Source organism: Atractosteus spatula, chromosome 2 (genome assembly GCF_055471065.1).
Source record: "Atractosteus spatula isolate fAtrSpa1 chromosome 2, fAtrSpa1.hap1, whole genome shotgun sequence".
Classification (NCBI taxonomy): Eukaryota; Metazoa; Chordata; class Actinopteri; order Semionotiformes; family Lepisosteidae; genus Atractosteus; species Atractosteus spatula.
This window is the reverse complement of record NC_142707.1, coordinates 37,042,202-37,054,358: the sequence shown is the minus strand read 5'-3', so window position 1 is coordinate 37,054,358 and position 12,157 is coordinate 37,042,202. Positions and strand designations below refer to the sequence as shown.

General features: G+C 36.1%; 1 protein-coding gene across 1 annotated transcript in view; it reads right to left on the bottom strand.

Annotated features, from left to right (window-relative positions):
- sntg2 (syntrophin, gamma 2) overlaps window positions 1-12,157 on the bottom strand; it is a 375,695-nt gene that overhangs the window by 128,126 nt on the left and 235,412 nt on the right. Inside the window, exons 3-6 of the mRNA XM_088904645.1 lie at window positions 9,089-9,145; window positions 8,921-8,978; window positions 5,039-5,082; window positions 859-900 (exon numbers count right to left, since the gene is read on the bottom strand). Coding sequence (XP_088760771.1) covers window positions 859-900; window positions 5,039-5,082; window positions 8,921-8,978; window positions 9,089-9,145 — 201 coding nt within the window. The remainder of the gene's footprint in view (window positions 1-858; window positions 901-5,038; window positions 5,083-8,920; window positions 8,979-9,088; window positions 9,146-12,157) is intronic.

Here is a 12,157-nt window from a genome sequence, read left to right as displayed (position 1 = left end):
TAGGAGCCTATTAGCGTTGATTAACAGAAGCTGAGTCTAATTAACGGTGGCGTCTCCTCGGGGCAGGTGGAACCATGACAGTACCCCCCTTCACGGGCAGTTTCCAATGTACTACATGGACGATCGGGGAAAAGTCCAGTGGAAGTCAATGATTAGGCTATGATCTAGGATGTCCTTTTCAGAAACCAAGGATCTCTCTTCAGGTTCCTTAGCCTTCCCAGTCTACCAGATATTGTATTGAGACACGGTGCCAGCAAGAATCCTGAATCTTGTTAACCGTGAAAGTCGGGGCACCGTCAACCAGTCGTGGAGGAGGAGGTGCGGGCTTGGGGTTTGGAAGGAGGGGACCTACAGAAGAGCTTGAGGAGGGAGACATGAATTGTAGGATGGATCTTGAGGGTAGGCGGAAGGGCCAGGCAGCAAGAAACAGGGGTAACCTGGGAAATGACCCAGAAAGGTCCGGTGTACCAGGGTCCGAGTTTGTTGGGGGGTTGTCGTAGTGAGAGATTTTTTGACGAAAGCCACTACAGTATCTTGTACCTGTGGGCCATCTTCTGGAGAGAAGTCTTGGTGGTCTTCCAAAACTTCTGGAGTGTAGTATTCTTAGTGTCTGGAGAAATTTTTGAGGCTGGAGAATTTTTAATGACTGCAGTATTCTTTGTGATTAGAGAAAATTTAGAGGCTGGAGAATGTTTTGTGGTTGTAGTATTCTTAGTGTCTGGCAAATTTTACAGGCTATAGAATTTTTAGTGGTTGTAGTATTCTTAGTGCCTGGAGAAATTTAAGAGGCTGGAGAATTTTTACCGTGACATGAACATATTGATATAAGAAGAAATAACATATTTAAAATATACTCACAACTTCTTCATGAGTAGCATTTTCAACATTGATACCATTGACCTAGAGAAAAATAAAACATGTACAGTATTTTAAGAAATTAATGCAAATACATGTAAATGTATGATTCTGTAATTGGATAATTTATTTTAATTTTATTGTAATCCCAGCTCTGGAGTATCTCATCATAAAATTGGACAGGCCACATAGCCCATTAGAGCTTACAATTGCCTTATAAATCACCTTTGAGTGATTCTATCAGAACTTCAAGTTTATGGCTAGAAGGTCCCAATGGTTAAGCTTCCACAATTAAAATTTTCATTTGATAAAATTGAAAAAGACGGACATTACTGCATCCCTGTCCCAGTATAATTAATTTTGATTTCAGTATAATGTAAGGAAAAAACTGAAAAAAAGGATCCATTTCAAGTTAACTTGGGACCTGAATATTTCACATGTTTTTTAGGGGTAGCTTTTGGCTCATGCTTCATTTCCTCATTTGCTCTGATATTGTAATCTTAACTAATGCTTTTGAAAAAGTTGGGATTGTTACAATAACCATACACTGTATATATTATTTGAAAAGATTTTTTATTAATGATAAAAAGTGTGTGTATTAAATATGTAAATTAAACGACTAGTGAAAATAAGACAACCCCACATTTATTCTGTATCAATGCACTTCTAATAAGAATAGAGTATGAAATGTACCTTTGAGCTATTACAGGAATATGTCTGTAAAACTGAACTGTATTTCAGCCCTATAATACGGTATTTCATTTTTTGTGTGTGTTACCACACCAAATCATTTTCATAATCAAGATCAACAAAGAAACTTGGCACATCTTATACTGTATTTGTTTTTTGGCACAATGAAATGTTTTGTTTACCGGGTTTTAATGTTCACAACAAAATCCTATTTTATGTAGCTTATGCAGTAGCTGGCATAATATTATTCATATTTTTTGCTTTTACAGTTAATTAATATTTCTTGGTACTCAATTTATAATATAATATAAAAATTCCATTTGTCTAAGCTCATAATTAAGGTCAAAGAGATTTGTGAACTGGCAGCTTATTTTGAGTTCGTATGTTCTGTGGCTGTGAGCACGAAATTCATTAGAAAATGTCACTGGCAGCACTGTATAAACCTTTGTTCCTTTAGGGAAAATGATAGGTATTCTTATGTGGTATTCATGCAGTTCTTGTGTCTGAAGCACAGGATGAGCCAGAAACTTTATCTGTCAATGTGAAGTGCTTTTGTTTGTGGGAAGTGCAGTGCCCACCCTTTGTGAGCCATCCATTCATGTCAAAGCTCAGCTGTTCATGTGGATGAAGACTTTCATCCACATGAGCAGTTAAGAAGCAATGACTACTGTTTGCTTAAAGCAAAGCAAGGCTGTGGCCTCAATGGATGGTACTCAATTAAAACTATATGCAAAGTGAACAAATCAGATGTGAGGCCAATATCAGTGTCAAAAGAGAAAGGCAAAAATCAGGGAAACAAAACTGCCTTACTGCCATTGTCAAGAACATAATTAAAACCCTGCTCTTTGTCTTTTTGCTCTATGTTTAGTCAGATGTCAATGCTAATCAATCTTAAAAAAGTTCGTGAATATTTCACATTTTGATTTTAATTCTAATCTTATGGGTTGTTGTACACAAAGAGTGTTTGAACCTTCTGAACTACCAGTCATCTGTAAAGTGTGCACAAATGATATAGAATATGTTAGAATAACACTGTCTAATGCTAAATGATGGTACTACAGTTTGAATAGTTTGTTTTATCTAAGCGTTAGGCATTATTTTCCCTCTTCTAGTGTCTGGCTTTTAAATTAAGCTATGGAAAGTAAAAAAAAAGTTATTGTTCTTTAAATTTAGAATAGTATGTCAATCATGTTAAGTCTAATAAAGGAATAAAAGGAATCTAAAATTTAGAGTAAGTCTAAAAGGAATAAAGCAATATTATATTTATTATATTAAATAACAGAGTGGAATTTCAGGGAAAATTAATGAAGTCATAACACAAACATCTCAAATATCAAGACAATATTTGCTTCCAAACTCCTAAATATACTGTACTGACAGTGAAAGTCATTGACATTTTCTTACTGAATTACACTTTCTATAAGGAGAACAAACAGTATGGAATCATGTGGAAAAACTTGTCAAAAGCATATACTGTACTGTTAGCAGATATGCCGTGTATAGGTTCAGTATTAAATCACTGTGTATTTTGTTGTCAACAGTGCTAAATGTATCTGAAAAGTTGTTATGCAATGTTCTTTTCACTTTTTTCAATCTTTTTCAAACCATTATAATAGTGATGAGAACTAAAGTACTGACAAAATTAGCTCATCAGTTTGAAATCTGGTGCTTTTAATGTACACAGTGAAAGCATACACATTTAAATAGCAGTAGCTATTCACACAAATCTACCCAAGATTCTTTAAAAAGCAGAAATTCTATAAAAAAGAGTGGATAGAATGATTATTTGGAAATCAGCATTGCATTGGCTAAGTTACAATGATGTATTCTTCATTTGAAAAGAAACTGTTGCATCACATATTTGAAATTCTAATGTGACTTGAACTCAACATAGGGGCGGAGAGGTGGCACTGTGGCTAAGGATCTGTGCCTGTGGCTGGAAGGTTGCCAGTTCAAAACCCGCGGCTGACAGAGGAATCCTCCTCCGTTGGGCCCCAGAGCAAGGCCCTTAACCCCAAATGCTCCAGGGGCGCTGTACAATGGCTGACCCTGCGCTCTGACCCCAGACTTCTCTCCCTGTCTGTGTGTCTCTGTCTTATGGAGAGCAAGCTGGGGGTATGCAAAAAGACGAATTCCTAATGCAAGAAATTGTAAATGACTAATAAAGTGATCTTATCTTACATTGGAAACTTTGCTGAGATGAGATGATGTAAAAATAAAACTAAGAATGATACATCATAAGAATAAAATGCACATACTCTGTAAGAAGAAAAGCATGTGAACAATTTACAAAATTTAAGTGCATTTAAGTGAAGGTGTGGGGTTCTTTTGTTATTACATAACTAGAAGTAAAAGTATAATATCAATTTCCTTCATTCAATACCCTCTGGAAGCAACCTGTTGGCAAAGAGTTTGTTTTTCAATATGACAATGGCCAGAAGTAAATTGCCAGATGAAAATATAATTTCTTAAAGGAGAAAAAAGCCACTGGTTTAAAATTAAAGAGCTGTTTTCATTACCCCCTTATTTTAATGCCATTGATCTGCTGGAGGAATTCAAGAAAACAGGAAAAAATATTGCAGTCAAAATAAATATGCTGTGGAAGATGGAAAAAATGTTGAGTGAAAGTTGTGACATCTAGGTCAGATGTCTACAGTAGGTCAGATTTGATTGCTAACAAGACAAATACTGTATTTATAATAATAATAATTATAATAATAATAATAATAATAATAATTGCTTACACTTATATAGCGCTTTTCTGGACACTCCACTCAAAGTGCTTTACGGGTAATGGGGACTCCCCTCAACCACCACCAATGTGCAGCATCCACCTGGATGATGCGACGGTAGCCATAGTGCGCCAGAACGCTCACCACATATCAGCTATTAGTGGGGAGGAGAGCAGAGTAATGAAGCCAATTCATAGATGGGGATTATTAGGAGGCCATGATTGGTAAGGGCCAATGGGAAATTTGGCCAGGACGCCGGGGTTACACCCCTACTCTTTTCAAGAAAGCCCTGGGATTTTTAATGACCACAGAGAGTCAGGACCTCGGTTTTACGTCTCATCCAAAGGACGGCGCCTATATAGTAAAGTGTCCCCGTCAGTATACTGGGGCATTAAGACCCACATGGACCGCAGGGTGAGCGCCCCCTGCTGGCCCCACTAACACCTCTTCCAGCAGCAACCTTAGTTTTTCCCAGGAGGTCTCCCATCCAGGTACTGACCAGGCTCACGTGAAAATCAAGAGTAAAATCACAAAAGAGTACATTGTCTGTTTCATTTTCTTTTCTGAAGGTCACACATTTTCCATTTACAATAAATTATCACTTTTTATATTTTATAAATATAAAATATTTAAACATAATTTTGTTATTTTCCCATCTACTGTAATTTGTATTTCAGTATATTTATCAGGATGGCTGTTAGCATAAGTAATAGTAATCTGTGTTCAAGATACAAAACAGAAAAAATATTTGATATACTAACCTGTAACACTGAGTCTCCAATAAAAAGCATTCCTGTTTGATCCGCTAAGATGGAAATAAGGAGGGGTTAGAGGTTAATATTAATCTTAGTAAATAATTACAGTTTTCACATGAGCTAATGCTTCAAGAAACAGCAATTAATGAAAGTGTCTTATTGAATTCTAAAGACACAATAAGCAGCTATGAAATGTTTAAGTGAATCTAGAATTACAGCACAAAAATGGACATATTTACAGTATACACATTAAACGTATAAATAAAAATATTTTAATAAGATGAAAAGAAAATAAATACTTTGGAATTTGACAATTGTACAAGTAGTCATTCTCTCAAAGTCAGAACTTGGGTGAAGTGCATTTGGTAGTAATTACAGCTGTAAGTTTTTTTAGCAGTTCTCTACCAGCTTTGCACAGTGGGATGGTGTAATTTTGCACAATTACAGGCACAGTTGTTAGAGTTTTGAAAAGTTCATTGGAGATTGCTGATGAACTGCAATCTTCAACTCTCACCATTTTTTTTCTATAGGATGTTTTAGATTGACCATTCCAGGACATTCAACCTCCTCTTGTCAAACCACTCCAGTGTGACTTTGACCTTCAGGTCATTGTACTGCTAAAATGTGAATTATCGACCAGTTTTAAATTTTAGGCTGACTCAATCAGATTTTCTTCTAGGACTCGACTGTGGTTTGCCCTTCAAAGCAGACAAGCTTCACTGTCCCTGCTCAGAAAAAGTGTCCCCGTAACGCATCTGTATTTTGAAAATCATCCATAATACTATACAAAACGTTTTTCAAAACATTTGAAATATGACTGACAATATAAGCAGGAATCTTATATTTTATGTGTTCATTTAATGTTTTGTAGTTGAAAGAATCACAATCTAATGAATTGGCTGTGCAAATGTTATTTCGAAATAAAAGTTATATTCTTTCTACAGGTAAACAAAATTATTTAGTTTCTGTATAATTCATAAATACTGTACAGCATATCCATAATATATACTTTATGTTACAGATTAACATATATTCAATACATGACTATAGATTATACTATCTACTGTAACCTATTTGTCTAAAACTAATAACATTCTTGCAGTTAATAATAAGTAATGCTTTGGCACATGGCTTTTACAGTGTTCTCTCCTTCAAATTGTAAAGGTGACAGGACTGCCAGCAGAAGCTGTCATTTTCTTTTTAATAATCGCAGATTATTTCAGTTCCCAGTGAATGAAATGATTCCTAGCAAATTATGAGGAAGCAGTTCGGAACATCATATGGCACCCAACCGAGGGAATCTTTTTTTTTTCTATCACAACAGACAGTATTTGTTTTTCATTTCAGCCAAGAATCACACTATGAAGTGGATTACAGAGACCGTTTCTCAAATGATTGATTAAATAAAATCTTATTATTTTTGTTGTTGTGCATTTCTGTTTTATAAATATTTTTCTTGCACAACAGCACTTTTTAGTTTAGGATACTTTTAGCACTATCCATGGCCTATACACCATATAATGTCAATCCTACTTCATGTAAGAAAATTCTGTGCAAACTCGTTCTTTGCCTCATACACGGATCTTCTTTTATGTCTGGTTAAATTTCCAAATGTATTTGAAATGCTCCCCTTTTAGTTATGGCTCAAAAGCATTCTAGTAACATGGAAAGCAAGTAGTTAATAATTATAACAGTTGTAATACCTTTTAATTGAAAACTTACTTAAATGAGACTGTGCAGAATGTAATCCCTTATGTAACTAGAGGTGTTTTAATCACTTCTGTAACCACCCATGGAGTTACTGCCAGGTGGTTTTGCCACTATACTGTACATATGTTAGAAACGGTCAGAAGTCAAATGGAGATCTTTGTCTGAAAGACATTGCCCTGAGAGCAATGTGGAATGACCTGCTGTCAAATTGCCTGACCAATTAGTGAAAGACAATTGTTTGGGTGACATTAAAAACCAGAAAGCAGAGACCATTTCTAGCTGTTGTTTGGAATTGTTTTTGAGAAAAGTCTCAGAGACAGACTCTGAAGCTGTTAACAGCTCCAGCTACCGAGGGATTTTGAAGAATCTAGGTAGAACACAAAGAGTTTGGATTTTATTTCAGTATTTTGGTGTATTTGGTTGTATTGTAAAATGAAGAGCGTCATTTTTATATTGTACGACTGTGTACATCCTGCTCCCAAGTATGCAAGAAATATTTTAATTAGCTCTATCTTTGTTTTGCAAAGAAAAATAATTGTCATAAAGTGTTGCATATACAGTATTCTCTTCTTGACTGTTCACCACGGTTTTCAAGAAAAAGGTACAAAAATAGTGAAATAACTTTAAAAATGTTTCCTTTAAAAAACTTAAAAATATACATTGCTTCTGCAATGATCAATAGGTTTCATATTTTATTGAACCACTCACATAGAACCTTCATGGGAACTCAGTGTCCCATGATCACTACAAAAAAGAGGTCAATTAATTAACTAAGAAAATTAATCAGTTCCTTGCATAGAATATTAAATGCTTGAGAAAAAGAAATTTAAATTTAGAAGCACTAAATACTGATCCAATCAATTGCAGGACTCCAAAGTTGTGAGAAAACCGTTCTCTGTTATGCCACAATACTGCACTATAATAAAGTTTGAATTAAATTCGGTGATACTGTAGGACTATACCCAAGAGAGGAGCTCAGATAAAATATTTTAAAAAGGCAACGGTAACAAAACACATATAAAATGTCTAATATATTCCATCCATTTTAAAAAGTATAGTAAATATTCAAATTGTATGAGATTTAATTATTCCCCTAGTAAGTCAACCCAGTCATTTATAATGTATTCCATATGGCTTAGAGACAACTTACAACTCTTGTAATTAGCAAAACCCAAAGAGACTAACATATGCCTATGTAGCATCTGCTAGCTTCTTTACCTATTGTTTTGGAAAGCATAATTTCCAGAATGAGAGAACACTTTCCCATACTTAGTATTGACACTGCTGGATACAGCCAGAGATTTTTCGTATTAATACTGATTTTATATGTTGTTATATATACTATATCTTTTTTCATTAACTTTGTTATGTTTGGTCCAGACTGATTAAAGACATTTTGATTATCCTAGCAAAAAACGTTTCTTCTGATTATTATTATTATTATTATAAAGAATTATTCTGATTCTTAATATATATTAAGATGTGTTAACATGGGTTTTATTTATTCATTCATTTACTGTACAGTATTTATTTTTTAAAGTGTTGGGATTACTTTGTGTTAACATTTTTTTAAAAATTTTAAATAAAAGGGATGACATATAATAAGTATTTAAAAAGTTAAAATGTATATACAATATAGCTTAGAGTCGCACATTCTAAAGGAGAGCATCAGTGCAATTCCTTTAAAATCTTACAAAAAGTAAATAACTTTTTTTCTGTTTTTTAGACATTGTATTAAACATAATTAATACTACTGCTTTCTATTCTCCAGATCTCAAGCATAATATACAAAATAGTTTCCATATTGTTTCACAATTTCTCAAAATGCTAAAAAAGAGGAAATATTCTAAACTGACTATAACCAAAAAAATTGAAATTGTCAGTTTAATACTTTTAATAATGCACAGTTTTACTAACTGATTTTCTTAAAGTACTTATTTTAAATACTTTAAGTACTTATTTTTATCAAAATTTAATATTTTCAGATCTACATTTCAGCTGACCTTTAAACAAGCAGATAAAAACAACAAACAAGCAGTATGTTGTATGATCTACTGCAACTGCTGGATAAATATCCAAAGTCCTTAATTTACTTTACACTTCACCCACAATAGTGTAGATAAACATAATTCATAGTCTGAATCAATAAAGTACATTATAGTATCAAAGTGTCCTTACCAGCTTGATCTTTAAAAATCTTCGATATGACTACAGGCACTTTATGCTCAGCACCACCCTAAAATGCAGATATAGCAATAATATTGTTAACACAATTAACCAGCACATTTCTATGCAAATTGTAATCATAAAATCAATGAGAAAAAAATTTAAAGGATTAAAACTTACTTTGATGCTTAGACCCAATCCCCCGACAGCTTGCCTTCGAAGTACAACAGTTCTGTGCTTTAAAAATGGTAATTTAGCTTGGTAAAACAATAATAAAAAACTTTACAAAAAGGATTAAAAATTTAAGCACAACCAATGCAATTCAGGTTTTAAATCATTACTTTATTCGTGGAAAGTGCTTCAGGACTCATACTGAATATAACAATGCAAAAAGCCTATTTAAAAAGAAACTCTGTCTATATACACTTCCCAGTGCCATCAGTGTGCTGTTACATTGTTGGAATGACTGTTAGTAAAAGCATTTGTAGACCTGGCTAACAAATCAATTTAGATATCATGAAGGGTTTACAGGCAGTGGTTGTCAGATAAAAGGACACCACAAGCATGTGCAATTCCGGCTGCAAAAACCTATTGAACCTCTAACAGCATGTCACAGAGATCTGCATGATCTGTTGGCTTAATGGTCCTACAGTATAGAGTATCTTCAAAGATCTGTGAACATCATAGTGGAAATCATGCTGTAGATGTAATTGGAAATTGCATAATATTGTCTAATATCTTGGTAGAGCAGGACAGTTAAAGGTGTTTCAGTAGGGAGCTGCGTCAGCATGTGTAGGCTGCAAAGGAACAGGTAAAGCTTATTTCCATGCTTCCAGACTCACAACCACATTGCATTGGTGCTTCCCTAACACCTTTTCTATTCCCAGAACCATGACTGACAACTTTCCCATTTTACAAGATCACACCTCCACTGGTAACCTCTCCTTACCACCCTGTCATTTCATATTGCTGACCACCTATTCTGTGCAACCTTCTTGTTCATAGCTCCCTTAGTCTGCCACACTAACCATATACACCACGTACTTTCCCCTGCAACTGAATCCATTGCTTTACCTGCAAATGTATATCCCCCTTTGCTATGACAAGTCTAAATCAATTCACATGTACAAAATTACTTTACCAAGTCACACAATCAGTTGAGGCTCCTCTGTCAGTGTGAAATTGTAGTTTTCATATTAAAAACACCTTAGTCAGTCCTTCCGTCAGTAATCTTATTTCAGGCAAAGATTTTACTATGAAGAACAAGAAGATTTCAAAGCAACACAGATAAGTCATAGAAAGGCACTGATCAAGAGAAAGGTTTAAAAAATTAAAGACACTAAATATCCTTTGCTGAATGGTGAAGTAAACCATTAAGAAGTGTGTACCAGGCAGGATCCACTTCACTGGGTAAGCTCGTTGCCAACCCGAAACAACTTAAATTTTGGTGCATACTCACCTCCAAAGATCCTTTTTGGTCTTTCTCTTTTCCTACTGTGGAGACAAGTCAGACGTCACTCATTGCCAGAGAGACAGTATCCACCACTCTTATTTCACAGAGCCAGAATCCTTCCAGCTGAAATCCCTGCTCTCTGGTCCTCCCTCAGAAATACTAGTACACCAGGAATTAATAATTAGCCCTCCCACAGTGCTGGGGAATACTGCTTCCTCTCAGGTCTTACAGCTGCACATACAGTACCTCCCCTTGGGCAGCAATTCCAGCTCAGTGACCACCACTAATTCATAAATGTTCTCATTACTGTTTCTTACATTCTTTCACATTCTAGAGTCTCAAGTATGGACACACCTAGACAGGAGAGAAACCCTACTGCAGTCTGAAAGTTCTTTTCTGCTGGAACCCCTCCAGGTTCCTAGATCTCACACATTGTTCCCCTTCTGGGGAAGACTTGTCTTCTCCATCTGCCATCTTCCTGCATACCACTCATGTTCTCACATCAACAAGCTGATGAAGTCTCTTGGGTGTCAGTGGCTGACTACCCTCTGCTATCAAGACTACGTCTCTTCTCTGGTGTCTCCAAACACACATTCAGTCATGAGAGGGCTTCTGCAACCTATAACAAGTCCTGTCATATCACTGGTGACTGCAACCTTTGGACCCTGATGTCTACAAGGCTGCTTTTTACCATTGTCTCTCTCATAAAATCGGTGGACGGCATGGACTGCAATATAAACACAATTTATACACCTCTTCAGTACTCACAGGCTACAGACCATTACAATTGCACGTGCACTCAGATAAACTCTCTTCCAGAGGGTAAATCATACAACACTCACACAGCCCACCCACATGCTGCTCTTTCCTTGCACCTCATCAGTCTTGCAGCTATCAGCCATCGGCTACACTGTGTCTCTGGCGAAAACAAGTGTTTCAGTGTTTCTCTCTCCCACTCCCGACCTGCCTGCGTCAAACACACATTTATTCATAGCAGTTCAGGTGGGTAGCTGCGTCAGCATGCGTAGGCTGCAAAGGAACAAGTAATAGGTTTATTCCATGCTGAAAAAAAGAAGAAAGAGAACACAACGTTTCGGCCGTGGAGCCTTCTTCAGGTGTGAGAGAGACAGGGCAGTAGGCAAAGGTAAAGTAGCGGGAGAACAAAGGTTGGGAGGGAGGAGGAGTGAGAGGCGGGAGCAGGGGACAGAAAGAGAGGCCAATCAAGAGGTGTGAAGTCAGAATGGGTGCAGAGAGGTGTGAAATGAAACTTCCAATGAATGGAGAAAATTTAAAAGAACAGTAGTCTGTCGTTAAGGGAAGGGAGAAGGTGTGATCCTAGCTGCAGAATAATTTTAGTTTCGGTGGTCTTTCTGATGTATTCATAGCTTTATTATTGCTTTATTCATAGCAGTTCTGCAGAGTTTCCTAAATGGACACTGGCTGGCAACACAAAATGAACCAAACTAACAAGGAGGAAATTAATTTGGGCTACACCCATGAGGACAATGCAATTTTTGAAAGAGCTACAGAGTTCTGTGGCTCAGATGGGAGAAAATGAGTTCATGAGTCACAGGGTGGCCTCTATGGCAGATTGACAAGAAAGAAACCATTTCTTGCTGCATGGAATTTGCAATTAATTGATACTGCAAACATAAAATGTTTTGTGGTCAGATGAGACAAAACTAGAACACTTGGGTATTAATGCAGTCTGGTGCAAACCCAACACAGCCCTAACTATTAAGCATGGTGGTAATAACATTTTATTATGAGGCTGCTTCTCATCAGAAGGGACTGAG